This window comes from Coregonus lavaretus (genome assembly GCF_964263955.1).
Source record: "Coregonus lavaretus genome assembly, chromosome: 15".
In the NCBI taxonomy this organism is placed as follows: domain Eukaryota; kingdom Metazoa; phylum Chordata; class Actinopteri; order Salmoniformes; family Salmonidae; genus Coregonus; species Coregonus lavaretus.
The window spans coordinates 17,969,716-17,989,446 of record NC_140002.1 but is presented as its reverse complement, the minus strand read 5'-3'; the positions used below and the strand labels follow the sequence as shown (position 1 = coordinate 17,989,446).

General features: G+C 43.0%; 1 protein-coding gene across 1 annotated transcript in view; it reads left to right on the top strand.

Moving 5' to 3' along the window:
- Positions 1 to 19,228, top strand: part of LOC311142057 (cell adhesion molecule 1-like) — a gene marked incomplete at both ends in the record, with an annotated part of 471,507 nt that extends 452,279 nt beyond the window's left edge. Inside the window, 2 exons of the mRNA XM_084177610.1 lie at positions 18,141 to 18,269; positions 19,110 to 19,228. Coding sequence (XP_084033736.1) covers positions 18,141 to 18,269; positions 19,110 to 19,228 — 248 coding nt within the window. The remainder of the gene's footprint in view (positions 1 to 18,140; positions 18,270 to 19,109) is intronic.
- Between the last annotated feature and the right edge of the window lie 503 nt (positions 19,229 to 19,731).

Genomic DNA, 19,731 nt, shown 5'->3' with positions numbered 1-19,731 from the left:
GAGAGGGGATGATAAACAGACGGAGTGGAGAAGAAAGGGCAAACGGCGAAGTGAAAACAGTTATTGCTCTGCTGTTCTGTTCTTTTTTTTCTGCCTCCTATCAACGGGGCTAGTGTTGTATCTATGAGACGAGCTGCAGAGTATCTGGACCTGGCGAGTCCCCTGAACATTTTTACAAACTCAGGAGGCCACTGGGATACATTAGGATGCGGTTATGGAGGGAACTATGACATAGTTCTAACTCAAACTTCCTGAGTTTATAGCTCACAGACCTGAATGTCAGTTATGTTTGGTCTATATTTTTCGAAGTCCATGATTATATCAAAGTCTCATTGAGGTTTTAAAATGGTTGCCAAGATACCATATAGAGCTCCATTTGAAACATCCACATTTATGTAGGTCTTTCCTAAGACGTGCAACTCAGAAAACTTGGTTCAATACCGCAATGCATGGAATACTTTTTCTTTCATTAAAATCCTGACCCCGAAACTCGGTGAATGGAGAGGGGACTTCATGGAGTAACATGGAACCCAATTTCCCATTTGTTATGTGCATAATGGCTGTACAGGCGGTGGAAAAACCACAAAAGACTTGGTATTAATTAACATTATTTTCACCTTTCCCCACTGTCCCCGTATCTCATAATAGCGAAGTCATGACCTAATAATACTCTTCCATGGATTGAAACGGCTTTTGGAGAGATGTCATGCCTTCCACCTGTCAGTCTACGGTTACCATGGCACCCAGATTAAATGTATTAACTAAACAATTAAGATCGAAATGGCAGAGCTCTCCCAGATCATGATTTTGGAAATTAAATGATGACTCTATTCAACCTGACCAAAGTTGTGTTTTTGAAGTAATTAGATTGTTAATATGTTTAACTGAAAACGCTTTCAAAGCAACGCCAGACGTTCTCTGCCGAGGAAATTTTGTGGAAATGGAATGAAATAGAGCCAGGTTGTTGTCTTCAATAGGCCACGCCTCAGTGTAATCGGTAATTAGAATCACTGTTTGTCTTTTTATAAAAGGAGACCCTACTCCATCCGGAACACACATCTCAAATAGCATACTTCCAAAGTTGTGGCAAAATGGCTTAAGGACAACAAAGTCAAGGTATTGGAGTGGCCATCACAAAGCCCTGACCTCAATCCTATAGAAAATGTGTGGGCAGAACTGAAAAAACATGTGCGAGCAAGGAGGCCTACAAAGCTGACTCAGTTACACCAGCTCTGTCAGGAGGAATGGGCCAAAATTCACCCAACTTATTGTGGGAAGCTTGTGGAAGGCTACCCGAAACATTTGACCCAAGTTAAACAATTTAAAGGCAATGCTACCAAATACTAATTGAGTGTATGTAAACTTCTGACCCACTGGGAATGTGATAAAAGAAATAAAAGCTGAAATAAATCATTCTCTCTACTATTATTTTGACATTTCACATTCTTAAAATAAAGTGGTGATCCTAACTGACCTAAGACAGGGAATTTTTACTAGGATTAAATGTCAGGAATTGTGAAAAACTGAGTTTAAATGTATTTGGCTAAGGTGTATGTAAACGTCCGATTTCAACTGTATTTATACACTTTCCAATAATGGTGCCGGAGGGGATGGCTGCCGTTTTACAGGCTCCTAACCAACTGTGCTATTTTGTAAAAAAAATTGCGTTGTTTGTAACTTATTTTTATATTTACTGTGTAGATAATGTTGCTGCTACCACCTCTTATGACCGAAAATAACTTCTGGACATCAGAACAGCAATTACTCACCTCGCACTGGACAAAGATTTTTTCTTTAACGAGTCCGACGCGAAGGATATACTGCATTCTCGGGAACGGGCCCAAATCCTCGTCATTTGTGTGAAGATAAGATGGAGAAAAGGAGGTCGGGTTGCCTTCTGAGAATTTATAGGCGAGTGAGTAAACTTCCACTACCATCCGTTTTATTGGCCAACGTGCAATCATTGGAAAACAAAATGGAAGATCTACGATCAAGAATATCCTACCAACGGGACATTAAAAACTGTAATATCTTATGTTTCACCGAGTCGTGGCTGAACGACGACACATAATATAGAGCTGGCGGGATTTTCCATGCATCGGCAGTACAGGGAAGCTACGTCTGGTAAGACAAGGGGCTGTCAATAACTGCTGGTGCGCGATGTCTAATATTAAAGAAGTCTCAAGGTATTGCTCGCCTGAGGTAGAGTACCTTATGATAAGCTGTAGACCACACTATCTACCAAGAGAGTTCTCATCTATATTATTCGTAGCCGTCTATTTACTACCACAAACCGATGCTGGCACTAAGACCGCACTCAACGAGCTGTTTAAGGCCGTAAGCAAACAAGAAAATGCTCATCCAGAAGCGGCACTCCTAGTGGCCGGGGAATTTAATGCAGGGAAACTTAAATCTGTTTTACCTCATTTCTACGAGCATGTCACATGTGCAACCAGAGGGGAAAAAACTCTAGACCACCTTTACTCCACACACAGAGATGCATACAAAGCTCTCCCTCTCCCTCTATTTGGCAAATCTGACCATAATTATATCCTCCTGATTCCTGCTTACAAGCAAAAACTAAAGCATGAAGTACCAGTGACTCGCTCAATACGGAAGTGGTCAGAAGACGCGGATGCTACGCTACAGGACTGTTTTGCTAGCACAGACTGGTATATGTTCCGGGATTCATCCAATGGCATTGAGGAGTATAGCACCTCAGTTATCGGCTTCATCAATAAGTGCATCGACGACGTCATGGAATACAGGCAACATCCACATCGAGCTGAAGGCTAGCGCTGCCGCTTTCAAGGAGCGGGACACTAATCCGGACGCTTATAAGAGATCCCGCTACGCCCTCAGACGAACCATCAAACAGGCAAAGCGTCAATACAGGATTAAGATTGAATCCTACTACACCGGCTCTGATGCTCGTCGGATGTGGCGGGGCTTGAAAACTATTACGGACTACAAAGGGAGAAACCCAGCCGCGAGCTGCCCAGTGACGTGAGCCTACCTGACGAGCTAAATGCCTTTTATGCTCGCTTCGAGGCAAACACTGAAGCATGCATGAGAGCACCAGCTGTTCCGGACGACAGTGTGATAACGCTCTCGGTAGCCGATGGGAGCAAGACCTTTAAACAGGTCAACATTCACAAAGCCGCGGGGCCAGACGGATTACCAGGACATGTAGTCAAAGCATGCGCAGATCACCTGGCAAGTGTGTTCACTGGAATTTTCCACCTGTCCCTGACTGAGTCTGTAATACCTACATGTTTCAAGCAGACCACCATAGTCCCTGTGCCCAAGGAAGCAAAGGTAACCTGCCTAAATGATTACTGCCCCGTAGCACTCACGTCAGTATCCATGAAGTGCTTTGAAAGGCTGGTCATGGCTCACATCAACAGCATCATCCCGGATACCCTAGACCAACTCCAATTCGCATATCGCCCCAACAGATCCACAGACTTCCTGACGGGCCGCTCCCAGGTGGTAAGGGTAGGCAACAACACGTCTGCCACGCTGATCCACAACACTGGGGCCCCTCAGGGGTGCATGCTTTGTCCCCTCCTGTACTCCCTGTTCACCCATGACTGCGTGGCCAAACACCATCATTAAGTTTGGTGACGACACAACAGTGGTAGGCCTGATCACCGACAACAATGAGACAGCCTATAGGGAGGAGGTCAGAGACCTGGCAGTGTGGTGCCAGGACAACAACCTCTCCCTCAATGTGAGCAAGACAAAGGAGCTGATTGTGGACTACAGGAAAAGGTGGGCCGAAAATCTGACAGTTTTGACACTCAACACTGCATCCTTTATTATATAGTTGGTTGGACCTCGCTAAAAACACGTAGGTCACTTCATTATTCTGTTTTTGTTCATAAAGCCTTACTCAATAAACTACCAATTGACTTAACATCATTGTTGAAATATAGAAACTCGGATTACAACACTAGATCACAGGGTTGGTTAATGCTGGAGACTCCACGTGTAAATCTGCCTTTTCCTACCAGGACCCTATCATGTGGAATAATCTCCAAGTAACATTTCATTTGGATGTGTTGTTGTCTCAGGGTCAGTTTAGGAGAAAGGGATTTTTACATTGATAAATGGGTTTGGATTGTTTATTGTGTATATCATATTTGCAATTTATTTAATTTAGTGTTTTAAATTGTATATAATGTTCTTTTCTGTATTGTTCCCAGGGCACATTTGCAAATGAGACCTAGGTCTCAATGTGTTTTTCCCTGGCTAAATAAACATTGACGGGGCTGTAGTGGAGCGGGTCGAGAGTGTCAAGTTCCTTGGTGTCCACATCACCAACAAACTATCATGGTTCAAACACACTAAGACAGTCGTGAAGAGGGCACGACAACACCTTTTCCCCCTCAGGAGACTGAAAAGATTTGGCATGGGACCCCAGATCCTTAAAAAGTTCTACAGCTGCACCATCAAGAGCATCCTGACCGGTTGCATCACCGCCTGGTATGGCAACTGCTTGGCATCTGACCATAAGGCGCTACAGAGGGTAGTGCGCACAGCCCAGTACATCACTGGGGCCAAGCTTCCTGCCATCCAGGACCTATATACTAGGCGGTGTCAGAGGAAAGCCCAAAGAATTGCCAAAGACTCCAGTCACCCAAGTCATAGACTGTTCTCTCTGCTACCACACGGCAAGCAGTACCGGAGCGCCAAGTCTAGGACCAAAAGGCTCCTTAACAGCTTCTACCCCCAAGCCATAAGACTGCTGAACAATTAATCAAATGGCCACCCGGACTATTTACATTGACACCCCCCCCCCCCCCCCTCCATTTGTTTTTATACTGCTGCTACCCGCTGTGTATTATCTATGCATAGTCACTTTACCCCTACCTACATGTCCAAATTACCTCAACTAACCTGTACCCCCGCACATTGACTCGGTACCGGTACCCCCTGTATATAGCCTCATTATTGTTATTTTATTGTGTTACTTTTTATTATTTTTTACTTTAGTTTATTTGGTAAATATTTTCTAAATTCTTTCTTTAACTGCATTGTTGGTTAAGGGTTTGTAAGGAAGCATTTCACGGTAAGGTCTACACCTGTTGTATTCGGCGCATGTGACAAAGTTTGATTTGATGCTTTCTCTTCTGTGAAGGTAAAAACAGGACAGTTTTACCTCTCTTAAAATTGTGTTTCCCAGTGAGTGTTTAAAGAAATTCACTCTAAAGAATCAAACCATCCAACCAATTCAGTTTTGGCACACAATCATCTGACTGTCTGTCAACTTGTACAGGTTCTTTGTTACAAGTTAAACAAGCAGTTACCAAAGTCTAGTCACACACATTCTGTCTCAAACGGCTTCTTGACTTGCATTAAGCTGAGCTACTTTATTTACAAGCAAACTAACGCATTATCCAGGAGGCAAAATATTAAACTGACATCATTAAATTGGCTCAATTGACTTTTTAATTCCACTCACTGACAGCAGGGCCAGTGCAGTAGTGATGCAGGCATATCTAGTGAGGCTATGCAGTAACACATGTAGTATATGTAGCTATGAATGTAGTTTTGTATGGCACCCACCTGCTGGATGCTGCTGTCTTTTGATTTTCTTCCTATCTGCAGGCAGCACAGCCACACCACTGCAATCACTGCAATCATGCTTAATTACCAGATTAGAAGATCCAATTAGCAGATCTCCTGTCTTTCAGATGAGGCCGCTGCCAACACATCCTTTGAAATTAGATACTTTTGGTGCCCCCCAGGGGTTGGCATTGCTCCTCTTCAAATTGATCGCACTCCCGAAACGGCAACGTGCTTGTTTGGGGTGTGGACACCTTGTTTCCGTACGCTCTTGTAGGTTTTGATTTATATTTCAGAGAATGTGGAAAGAGACGTTTGGGTAAATGTGTCATGGGGAAGTTGCGCACAGGTTTAATTCACTGTTCTTTGTTGAACTGCCTCTGACTTTACGTACACATACTAAAATGGTGGTACTTAAAGGAGATACATTTGAAACAAAGCCCCCTTGTGGAAACTAGGTGAATTGCCTATAACACCTGAATTCAAGTAGCTCTACCCCATCCGCTTCCCCTCCCCCGCAACTTCCTTAAATTTAGCTTTTGAGTCTTTTACTTTCGGTTTTGTCCACCAGCTTCAAGCTGCTGAAAATACGATATTGTTTGTTATTTTAAAGATATTTCAAAGTGATTTAGATGGTACAATTATTCTCTACGCTTGCTTGTTTTGTCACCTAAACTGAAATTGGGCAATGTATAATTTTAGCAACCAGAAAATGGCAGAGCAATATCTACATGTTGGACGCTTGCCCCAGTTGCCGTTGTTGGTTGTGGTCGTGAGGAGATGACCACGCCGCTAATTGACGCTGATGGAAGAGTGAGTGAGTTTTTTCACATATCCTTAACCTCTATCGGCACATTGATTTGGGTAAAAACACTGAACTTCAGACCTTATACTAGGGCTGGGGTTAATTCCACAAATGATATTCTAATTCAATTCCCTCTCCTTGTAAATTCCATTTAATTCAATTCAAGTTCAGTCTTTGAATTCAGCGATAATTTAATTCCTCTGTTAGGTAAATTCCAAGAATTCAATTCCCAATTCAATATTATTCCCAACAATTCCACACATTTTAATTAAAATTAAATTCCCTCAGGCTTTCAGGCTGATCATGTCACTGTTCAGGCTGATCATGTCACTGGAAATCAAAATACAAGTTTAAGCTTAAACAAATCCTGCAGTAAATGTTTTATACGGAGTGCATTCATTCCATTTACTGGGCAATGTACAAATATTGATTTCCAGTTAAATTACAAAGATTAAATGTTTTTCCAATTCAAACAGTCCAAACAGTCTAATTTCAATTCCAATTTCATAACTTGAAGATTGTTGAAATTTAAATTGAATTCAATGGAAATTCTTCTCTTCGTGAGTGAATTTAAGAATTCAATTGGAATTTCAAATTCAATTGGAATTTCAAATTCAATTGGAATTGACCCCAACCCTGCCTTATACCTAATACTTATAAGACCTGCTTAAGTATAAGACAATGAGAAGGATAGCCCCATAAGAGAACATGCATATCAACATGCTGCTGTGTGTGATATACAAGATTGGCACGACATACTGCAGAGCTATGATTTAGTAGCCCCTGTGACACACACACACACACACACACGTGTACACATGTCTTGCCCTGTGAACACTAGCACAGCCACACACTCCAGCAGAGCCCGAGATTGCCTGTTGCCAAGCTCGCCTCATTGTGGTGCCGTCTAATTATCTCTAATCTGAAAATGGCTTAGTCTCCTCATTCCCTCTCATAATACACACACACGGACCTTAGCGGGGGACAGGCCAGAGCTACAGATCTACACGCCACCATGAGCGGGAACGCAGTGTGTTCACAGCACAGAACGCAACACATTCAATCACATATTTACAGACTCAGTCACACACAGACTTAAACACACACAAACACGCTTGGGTACATTCACATACAGTTACATGTCATAAGAGAGTCAAGTTCACAGAAACTTACTCACACACTCACTCACATACACACAGTAATGTTCATTTACAGTTTTGTATACAGTACCAATGGCATGTAGACAAAGCCTCTCTAGGCTAGCCTCTAGAATAGTTCACCTCAGATCGGGATTTATTTACGTTGCAACAGCTGACCATAAGCATCGTAGGCTGAAAAACAATTGGAGTTGGAGGCTGTTCTTGGAATTGGGTAGGTAAGAAGATATTTTCAAGAAAACCCTGAAACATATCCTTGCTTTCAGTGAGCGATGCTCATAAATTGGCTCGACTAATGTATTTGAAACCCCTGGTAGAGATTTACTAAAATAATGTTGTGCATATGAGTGTGTGTGTGAGTGCATCCTAAATGTTGAAAGGCAACAAAACAAGGAGAGATGGTGATAGGCCAGACTGAATACCATTTTAATTGTCCACCAGAAGATAGCATCTATTGCTATCGTGTGCTTCCTTTGAGAAAGTTATTAGAACTTGACAATGAGCACCCCGATCCAGGGTGCTAAAAAACAACAGCAGCCTTATCCCGAGGAAGCAAAGTAATTGACTCTGAGAGCAAGATCAAGTGTGGCTACAGTCTCCACTCACGAGATGGGGAGAAGTTGGGGGGGTGGAGGAGAGAAAACAACACATTTCCACTCTCTCTCTCCACCTGAACAGCAAACAACCGGGAGAGGGCTGGAAACACTCTCACCCTCTCTATCCTCTGGCGACACTTAACAAAACAATCATGGAGAGAAAGAGAGAATGAGGACGGAAAGGAGTGAAGGGAGGACAGAGTCAGGTGTCTGTGGGGCTCTAGTATATAGCTTGGGCGTTTGTCATTCAGGTCGTTTGGGGGTAAATTGGAGTGTGTTGTTCTAGATCAAAACCCAGAAACCACAGGGAGGTATGGATAACTGGGGACAATACATTCTTAGCAAGAACTATAGACACAGATTTTATTTTCTTTCCCACTGACAATATATACTGAACAAAAATATAAACTCAACATGTAAAGTGTTGGTCCCATGTTTCATGAGCTGAAATAAAACATCTCAGAAATGTTCCATATGCACAAAAAGCTTATTTCTCTCAAATTTTGTGGACAAATTTGTTTACATCCCTTTTAGTGAACATTTCTCCTTTGCCAAGATAATCCATCCACCTGACAGGCGTGGCATATCAAGAAGCTGATTAAACAGCATGATCATTACACAGGTGCACCTTGTGCTGGGGACAATAAAAGGGCACTTTAAAATGTGCAATTTTGTCAAACAACTTGAGGGAGCGTGCAATTGGCATGCTGGCTGCAGTGATGTCCACCAGAGCTGTTGCCACATAATTTAATGTTAATTTCTCTACCATAAGCCGCCTCTAACGTCCTTTTAGTGGGTAACCAACTTCATTGGGCAAATGCTCACCTTCGATGGCCACTGGCACGCTGAAGAAGTGTGCTCTTCACAGATGAATCACGGTTTCAACTGTACCAGGCAGATGGCAGACAGCATGTATGGCGTGTGGGCGAGCGGTCTGCTGATGTCAACAGAGTGCCCCATGGTGACGGTGGGGTTATGGTATGGGCAGGCATAACCTACGGACAACGAACACAACTGCATTTTATCGAGGGCAATTTGAATGCACAGAGATACCGTGACGAGATCCTGAGGCCCATTGTTGTGCCATTCATCCTCCACCATCACCTCATGTTTCAGCATGATAATGCACAGCCCCATGTTGCAAGAAGGATCTGTACAATTCCTGGAAGATGAAAATGCCCCAGTTCTTCCATGGCCTGCATACTCACAAGACATGTCACCAATTGAGCATGTTTGGGATGCTCTGGATCAACGTATACGACAGCATGTACCAGTTCCCACCAATATCCAGCAACTTCGCACGGCCACAATCAACAGCCTGATCAAATCTATTTGACGGAGATGTGTTGCGCTACATGAGGCAAATAGTGGTCACACCAGATACTGAATGGTTTTCTGATCCACGCCCCTACCTACCTCTTTTTTTAAGGTATCTGTGACCAACATGCATATCTGTATTCCCAGTCCAATCCATAGATTAGGGCCTAATGAATTTAGTTCAGTTGACTGATTTCCTTATATGAACTGTAATTCAGTAAAATCTTTGAAATTGTTGCATGTTGTGTTTATATTTTTGTTCAGTTTAGATGGATAGATCGAGAGAGAGGGAGGGAGGGAAATTACCCGAAGGTGTCCCGTTTGAAAAAGTGTGAGGGGACAAATCTTAAAAGAACACTCCTTCTTTGGTGGTGTCTTTGGTCCAAAGGAATCCAAGTTGATGAACCCCTCAGGAAGGTGCTGCTACTCACATGACACATCGCCACATCACAGCAGCAACACGCCATAGACGCCATCATGCCTGTGTTTTCTTCTCGGGTTGTCAGAGAATGTGTCTCGGGTTACAAAAGGTGTGGACAGCAGAGTGCCTTGACCCTCTCAAGCCAGCGATCCCTCAGCGAGTGTTACCGTGACTCCATTGTCTGTCGATGACATCCTATAAGGGCCGGTCACCAACTCTATCAGGGAAGCGTGTTTGAGGGTAACCCCACATGACATCACTCCCAATGTGGTCTGCAGATGGACACCCCCTGAGAGTCATCCTTTCCTTCCCTTCATCACAACTGTGTTCACACTGATATTTCAATTCAACCCCAAGTTCCTGCATCCACCAGCTTTGTTGGGACCTATTCTTTCTCTTTTGGTCTTTGTCTTGGAGTTGGACTTTGAAATGTCACTTGGGTGTTTGTTTGAGTTGTTGTCTGATTGAGGACTACCTAGAGACTGGTTCTGTCTGCCATTTTCTCCATACAATGAAGACGGCTCTCTGACTTCAATACATCAGCTTACCTTGGGTTGAATGTTGCGTTTTGGCAGCTGAAAAGACTCAGTCTTTAGATTTACATATATTTGCTGAAAGGAAAAGTTTAGATGACTTTTCAATAAACTTGAAAAATATAATATTTTCATCCTTTACTTTCATTCATTTTGGTCCCATTTGTTCAAATTAAGTCTAAGTCTAAATATTACATTCTTTCTATGTACAGTTCACAATACAATTTCACTTTTCTGAACGTAGTGTAAGCAGAATTCATTGAAGGCTCTCCGCTTTTGAGGCCTGCTTTTTGCCTGGCAACTGTGAAAAACAGTAAATTACCGATATACAGTGCATTCGGAAAGTATTCAGACCCCTTGAATTTTTCCACATTTTGTTACATTACAGCCTTATTCTAAAATTGATTAAATTGTCCTCATCAATCTACACACAATACCCCATAATGACAAAGCAAAAACAGGTTTTTAGACATTTTTGAAATATCACTTTTACTCAAGTATTCAGACCTTTTACTCAGTACTTTGTTGAACCACCTTTGGTAGAGATTACAGCCTCGAGTCTTCTTGGGTATGACGCTACAAGCTTGGCACACCTGTATTTGGGGAGTTTCTCCCATTCATCTCTGCAGATCCTCTCAAGCTTTGTCAGATTGGATGGGGAGCGTCGAAACACAGCTATTTTCAGGTCTCTCCAGAGATGTTCGATCAGGTTCAAGTCCGGGCTCTGGCTGGGCCACTCAAGGACATTCAGAGACTTGTCCCGAAGCCACTCCTGCATTGTCTTGGCTGTGTGCTTAGGGTTGGTGTCCTGTTGGAAGGTGAACCTTCGCCCCCAGTCTGAGGTCCTGGAGCAGGTTTTCATCAAGGATCTCTCTGTACTTTGCTCCGTTCATCTTTCCCTCGATCCTGACTAGTCTCCCAGTCCCTGCCGCTGAAAAACATCCCCACAGCATGATGCTGCCACCACCATGCTTCACCGTAGGGATGGTGCCAGGTTTCCTCCAGATGTGACGCAAAGAGTTCAATATTGGTTTCATCAGACCAGAGAATCTTGTTTCTCATGGTCTGAGAGTCTTTAGGTGCCTTTTGGCAAAGTCCAAGCGGGCAGTCATGTGCCTTTTACTGAGGAGTGGCTTCCGTCTGGCCACTCTACCATAAAGGCCTGATTGGCAGAGTGCTGCAGAGATGGTTGTCCTTCTGGAAGGTTCTCCCATCTCCACAGAGGAACTCTGGAGCTCTGTCAGAGTGACCATCAGGTTCTTGGTCACCTCCCTGACCAAGGCCCTTCTCCCCCAATTGCTCAGTTGCTCTAGGAAGAGTCTTGGTGGTTCCAAACTTCTTCCATTTAAGAATGATGAGGGCCACTGTGTTCTTGGGGACCTTCAATGCTGCATAATTTTTTGGGTACCCTTCCCCAGATCTGTGCCTCGACACAATCCTGTCTCGGAGCTCTACAGACAATTCCTTCGACCTCAAGGCTTGGTTTTTGCTCTGACATGCACTGTCAACTGTGGGACCTTATATAGACAGGTGTGTGCCTTTCCAAATTATGTCAAATCAAGTGAATTTACCGCAGGTGGACTCCAATCAAGTTGTAGAAACATCTCAAAGATTATCAATGGAAACAGGATGCACCTGAGCTCAATTTCGATTCTCATAGCAAAGGGTCTGAATACTTTTTATTTATTTAATATATTTTAGAATAAGGCAGTAACGTAACAAAATGTGGAAAAGGTCAAGGGGTCTTAATACTTTCCGAATGCACTGTAGCACATACAGTACCAGTCAAAAGTTTGGACCCACCTTCTCATTCAAGGGTTTTTCTTTATTTTTACTATTTTTTACATTGTAAAATAATAGTGAAGACATCAAAACTATGAAATAACACATATGGAATCGTGTAGTAACCAAGAAAGTGTTAAACAAATCAAAATATATTTTATATTTGAGATTCTTCAAAGTAGCCACCCTTTGCCTCGATGACAGCTTTGCACACTCTTGGCATTCTCTCAACCAGCTTCATGAGGTAGTCACCTGGAATCTTTTTGGTATTTTATTAGGATCCCCATTAGCAGTTGTAAAAGCAGCAGCTACTCTTCCTGGGGTCCACACAAAACATGAAACATGCCATAATACAGAACATTAATAGACCAGAACAGTTCAAGGACAGAACTACATACATTTTAAAGGCACACGTAGCCTACATATCAATACATACACACAAACTATCTAGGTCAAATAGGGGAGAGGCATTGTGCCATGAGTTGTTGCTTTATCTGTTTGTCTTTTAAACCAGGTTTGCTGTTTATTTGAGCAATATGAGATGGAACGGAGTTCCATGCAATAATGCATTTCAATTAACAGGTGTGCCTTCTTAAAAGTTAATTTGTGGAATTTAATTCCTTCTTAATGCGTTTGAGCCAATCAATTGTGTTGTGACAAGGTAGCCCTATTTGGTGAAAGACCAAGTCCATATTATGGCAAGAACAGCTCAAATAAGCAAAGAGAAACAACAGTCCATCATTACTTTAAGACATTAAGGTCAGTCAATACGGAACATTTCAAATAACAAAGAAACCACTACTAAAGGACACCAATAAGAAGAAGAGACCTGCTTGGGCCAAGAAACACGAACAATGGACATTAGACCGGTGGAAATGTGTCCTTTGGTCTCGAGTCCAAATTGGAGATTTCTGGTTCAAACCGCCGTGTCTTTGTGAGACGAGGTGTGGGTGAATGGATGATCTCCGCATGTGTAGTTCCCACCGGATAGCATGGAGGAGGAGGTGTTATGGTGTGGGGGTGCTTTGCTGGTGACACTGTCTGTGATTTATTTAGAATTCAAGGCACACTTAACCAGCATGGCTACCACAGCATTCTACAGTGATATGCCATCCCATCTGGTTTGGGCTTAGTGGGACTATCATTTGTTTTTCAACAGGATAATGACCCAACACACTTCCAGGCTGTATAAGGGCTATTTAACCAAGAAGGAGAGTGATGGAGTGCTGCAAGACTGTTGGAAAAGCATTCCAGGTGAAGCTGGTTGAGAGAATGCCAAGAGTGTGCAAAGCTGTCATCAAGGCAAAGGGTGGCTAATTGAAGAATCTCAAATATAACATATATTTTTGGTTACAACATGATTCCATATGTGTTATTTCATAGTTTTGATGTCTTCACTAGAATTCTACAATTTAAACAAATAGTAAAAATAAAGAAAAACCCTTGAATGAGTAGGTGTGTCCAAACTTTTGACTGGTACTGTAGTTCTAACTTTCCACCTCAGACACTTTCTCTTCTCATGACCTTAGTTGAGCTTGAGACAGGCCTGACGCCTCACAAAGAATGGTTGCCCACTGTGCCCTATTAACACCAGGCTGGCCCATAGTATGTGTTCTTGGGGGGGCTCCAGCCTCTGGGTAATAACCTGGATAACACCCCAGACAGGCCGGGGATTGAGGAAAACATCCGCCCCTGATTACCTGGCATCTTGTAGCACTGAGGTGCCATCTCTCCATGTCTTTAGTAATCTCCCCTCTCCACGGGGCGGCCAGCTGTGGAGAAAGATGGGTGATGGAGGATAGAGAGATCTGGGTGCCTGTGCTCGCTGGGTCCTGGCAATTTGTCTTCAAAGGCATTTGGTTACATAGAGGTTTACACTCTGGGCCCTGTTCAGACAGAACATGAACCAGGTGTGTCTAGGTTAGACATAACAACACTTTGTTGTGCTGTGAGAATGCACAATTGGATTAATTTTAAACCAGGTTACTGTGCGAGACAAAAAGTCAACCAGATATCATTTCCAACATGCAACAAAAGGAGAATTGTTGTGTTGCCTCACCCAAAAGCGACTGTATACCTGTTTTTATTGACTATGGTATTGATCTTAATCCACGTGGTGAAGGGAGACGGAGGGTTAATCTGCCTTAAGGTTTTCCTTTCAATCAGTTGAAAACATACACCTTGTTATCTCCTTATTAGCTCCCATATCTGTTTGACGTGCAGAAAGGCAGGAACGCTCCATTCCTCCAGCTCCATTCCTCCAGTCTTATACGATTAAATCTTAAGTGTTTAACACGGATTGCTGTTGGTGGTAATGACTCCTCTATAAGCACCGTGCAATATGTTTAATTAAGTGACTCATTTCAGTCAATTTGGATGGAGAGAAATTTCAGGGGTTTTCATTACCATGGCAATTCCCTGTGAATTATTGAATATTCGGGGGCAGAATGGGCTGGATGAAATTAGGCGTTTGTTGGTTTGTGTGCGAGAGTGAAGCAACTCATTTCCAAACCATCTGCCCTCTCTGAAATTACACAATGCAACAATGTTGGTACACAGTGGACTTTTATAAAATTACAATTTCTCCTCCTCTGATTGCGTTAGAGTACAGTGGCGTTCTGTTTTACCTGAGCGACGCCCCTCACTGCGAGCCATCATAAACTCCAATCTACAGCCTGATTGTTGTTGACTGCGTTCCCCGGCCCCCTGTCATACGGCTGCTCCACAGAGGCTGGCAGGGGAGGGCGGGGCGAGGGAGGAAGGGAGGGGTAGGGGTGGGCGTCAAGTGGGGGTCAGATCACTCCCAATGCGGGATGGGAGGCGACAGTCAGCTCCCCAAGCCAAGTCCATTTGTCAGTTTATGTTAATTAGTGTCAAGTACAAGTGCAGTTGGAGCAAATGACCTGAGTGGGACGTCAAACTCACCGTGGACCCAGTGCCTCCTCTCCTCCCTCCCTCCCTCATCTACCCGTCCCTCATTCAGTACAAAATTAACTGAAAAAGGACACGTTTTATCCAGGGGAGGGGACAGAGCGAAATTCCCTGACATTTCCATAGGACTCTGTTTATCTCCCAGCCCCGACGGACTGGCGTAGCCCAAGTCCACTTTAACATCTTAGTAGGAAAGTGTGTTAACGCACGTCTTCACCTCCCTCCTTGACAAGAGAGAATTAGGTGTCAGAAGGATTTCTGCCGACTTTAATTGAAACTGCCCAGCGCGGGAAAAGGAAATCTGAAGTCAAAATAACCTATTAGGTTTATCAAGTAATGTTTGGTTGAGTTTGGCAAGTAGCACTGTGACTGTGGCATTCTCGTCCCCCTTTCCCTCCCCCACCAGTAAGTTGTTTATGAGGTGAGTTGGGTGAGGAGGAGGGGGGCGTGTTCCACAACAGCATGGGCTTCTCTCACTTCGTTATCCTATAATAAATTGTGGCCAGCCGTTTTAGTTTTTTGAGCTCCCACAGGAAAAGCCTTGAGCTGGGTTTTAGGCTAGAGATGAGTGCAGGAGATTGCGGTGTGTAACTATGAGGGATGGGCTGATGGATTCCACGCGAGTCGATTGCAAAGAGGATGGTTGTTCATTTTTCCCTCCTTTTCTCCATTCCCTCTAGCCTTCCTATCTTTCCGAGATAGCTCTTTGGAGGAGATGCACCTGTTTACATAAATAAGTCTGGAGTTAAACACCCAGAATGACAAAATGGAACCTGTGAGTCTTTGATATACAGTATATGGGAATGTAGCTGTGATATGTAGCATAGGCTATTACCAAAGGACAGCTAGTTTCTCACTTTTACAAATGTATAATCCCTCAATGAATCGGAAACTTTTCCCTCTGTCGCTGACGTAAGGCCTTGTCAAAGCCCCCGGTCTCCTATCTATTCTCTCCCCCAAACTCAATCATTTTCTAGCAGAGTGTGAGCTATCGATGAAATATTTTGCTCCTCCTTTGCGCTGTGAAGAACCAATCTAGTCCACAAACCGCCATTAACTTTTGGTTGTCATGGATCCCTACACTTGATCAATAACCTTCACATATCATTACAGCTTGGAGCCTCTGAGGCAGGCGCCTTGTTCTTCAGGCCAAGCTGGTATAAATCTTTCTTAGAAATTGCCTGGGATCCGCACTTTTTAGTCATTGCAGGCTAAATGTATTTCTCTGGCTCTGACTCGAGACTAGGCAGGGGCCAGATTTATTTGAACAGTGGTGCTTGCTCAGTAATATCGAAGTTGAGAACCGCCTGTATCACTTCATAAATCATGTTTAAATGTTCCACTATCTTCTGCTGTTCAGTAAAATGGCCAACCACAGTAGAGTTATGCATCCCCTTACTGTAAATTGGATAACATGCTATGTGATATGTAAATGCATCTTGTATAGAGATTCTCTAAAGACAGTAATTTCTGCCTAACAAATCAAACTCTATCCACATTCTGGCCATTTTATATGATTCAGTCAATTTGATATTTAGTTTCATTATAGTGGAAGCTGGAATATAAAATATAAATTTAACTTGAATCATATTGTGTGTTTTAGAAAGATCATCATGTCCTTTATTTGTGTAATTTCATAAATGTTTTCAGAATTCCCATTTTGCGGATTTCTTCCAACTAGGGGTGTAACGGTACACGTATTCGTACCGAACCGTTCGGTGCATGGACCTTGGTTCGGTCTGCACTGTGAACCCAAATTAATACATAAAAAAACGCTGCGTTGTAGGCCTCTTGAGTAAATCTAAACTAGAAAAAAAGACAAATTTCAGGTCATTCTGTAGAGCCTGTACACTAGAGCCTGTACACATTGTAATCAAAATGTAGATCTTAATTGGAGCATTTCAAACTGTCCTTTTGTGAGGCGCAGCCAGGAACTAGTTCTGTACGATGGCGAGTGGTGAGGTCGATAAATAAAAACAATTCTCCATCATCGTTTAAATCTCAAGTTTGGGAACATTTTGGCTTCCCAGTAGATTACAACGGCGATGGATAGCTTATGCAAATGTTGACACATTTACGCCGACATCACCCCAGTATTCCTACCACCGGAGCAAGACCAAAACGCAAAAAAACAAAAACACAACTGAATCTCCCCTCTGCATTCAAGCATCCCTTTTGCAGCTTATTCTGACTGGGCCAAATAAATGAAAGAGTGAGGGGTATGTTTATAGTCGTGGATATGTGCCCATTCTCGGTGGTTGAGAAGAATAGGGGGTTTCAGCATCTCGTGAAAAGTGCTCGAGCCACGTTACGAACTTCGTCCTCTCGCACCCATTTCAGCAAACCGGTAGTACCCACTCTATAGAAAGCAAGATAAAGCCTGTGTTGTGCTTACTACAGATGGCTGGACCTCCAGGGCTACGGAGAGCTACTTAACACTGACAGCCCATCACATTACCCCGGAGTGGCAAATGAGAAGTACAGTGTTAAAAAACCCTTAATGAGAGTCACACAAGTGTGCATATTTTTGTCTTTGTAAGAAAACATTATAGCATAGTCCTATACAATGTCTGAGCCACTTTATTTTAGTGTTGTTGTTGATGTGTTTTCATTTAAGAAAATACAAAGTGTTGATATTCCTGATTGTGCTCTCATCAGGTATTATATGACTCATGATCATATATGGAATCAGGAATACCAACACTTTGTATTTTCTTAAATAAATACAAATTAACTACAGTGACTGTTGGCATTTTAAATCTCCCGCTGTACCGAAACCGAACCGTGGCCCCAATACGTACCGAACCATGGGCTTGGTGAACCGTTACACCCCTACATCCAACTTGTAATATCAGCCCTTACTCTCCAACTCCAAAGGCTGGAGTAGCTGACAATATACTATAGGTGATTTATGTAATCATTATTTCTTTGGAGATCTCTTATCCACCAAAGTGGACGTGATGTCTTCCCATTGGCATGCACTGTTAGTGGATTCTCTAAAAGCTGTTTCTGTTACTGTGCTTACAGATTCCAGAGCTGGAGAGGGAGCACCGAGAGCAGTCGACCATGCGGTCATCGGAGGAGTGGTGGCTGTGGTTGTCTTTGCCATGCTCTGTCTACTCATCATTTTGGGACGGTACTTTGCAAGACACAAAGGTATGTGACAAACCCTTTTGTTTTCTATTTAGAAGCACCTCTGTGGAATCACAAGGTTAAACATTTAAAAAGAGCACAGACACACTATCATTTTATGATTTATTTTACTCAGTGTCATACTAGCATTGTCCAGGGCAATCAGAAAATCACTTCCCTCTCCCCCCAAACTCTGTTTTAGAAATTATATCATACCTCCTGAGCCCCATCTTATTGTCTCTCTGTTATGGCTACTGTACTTTTGAAGGGGTGGTCTTTAGAGTGCAGCCGATGGTTTTGGTTTTGATTCCAAATTACTCCCTGCCCTTCTCCATTCGATCTGGGCTATCGCCTTTATTATCAGGTCCAAAACTGTTGGGATGTGAATAATCCCTGTCGGAAATTAAATTTGAAGTGGATTGCTCATTCCCACTTGTTCGTTGAACTTGACAAGGTTAATTTGGAGGCGTGAGCTGAGCTGAAGAGGAATCTTGAGCATCCCGCGGTTAGGCTTGTTTCATGGAAATCAAATAATAGATTTTCATGCGCAAATCTTGAATGCCAATCAAGGAATGCCAACAGAGGGGGTTGCAGTGGCAAATAAAGAATTGACCTACCAGAATTAAAAACCTAGCACCTGATGTATAATTTGAGTTTGTGTAGGTGTGCAAAAGTTTAATGATTCTATTTATATGTATTTTATGAGATAATACAATATATATTTTACAGTTAACCTCATGGGTTGTTTTGGTTCAATGATTTGCTTGTAAATGCCAAGGAAACATATGACTAGGCATTCAGGAGCTTAGGAATGAAGTGTCCATTTTTATGATTTGTTAATTCCTTGTCCTTTCCCCCCTTCAGGTACCTACTTCACGCATGAAGCTAAAGGAGCCGACGATGCAGCAGACGCAGACACGGCCATTATCAACGCAGAGGGGGGCCACAACAATTCGGACGAGAAAAAGGAGTACTACATATAGAAATCACAGGGCCCCAATAATGTCTCCTGTGGGACTCCACACTGTCTTTGGGTGAGGGGTGCTTGGGGTTGAGGTTGGGTTGGGTTGGGTAGGATGGGTTGGGTTGGGTTTAGGGGGGATTTCCCGGGATTGAACAATGTATAGTCCAGTCTGTGCAGCTGAGGAGGAAAAGTTTTGTGTGTATAAGGTGGAAAGATAGGGAGGGGAGAGTAGGTTTTTGGTAAGGGTGGGTAGGGAGGGAGGGGGGTTTGGGGGTTGCCAGATGTTGCCAGAAATCACTGTAGAGAGCTTCACCATTCGACACCTCCCAAAACTGCTGGTACGAATTTTGTTTAGTTCAACCATTTGCAGAAAATTCTGTGCCTTGTTCTGAATTTATTTTCTATTAATTCTATATTTTTCCCCTCGTCAACATGCCGTTGTCCCCTCTTCCACTCTCTTCATTATGATTGTGCTGTTGGCTTTCCTATGAGTGTAGAATTACACATCGGCTCTGTTCATCT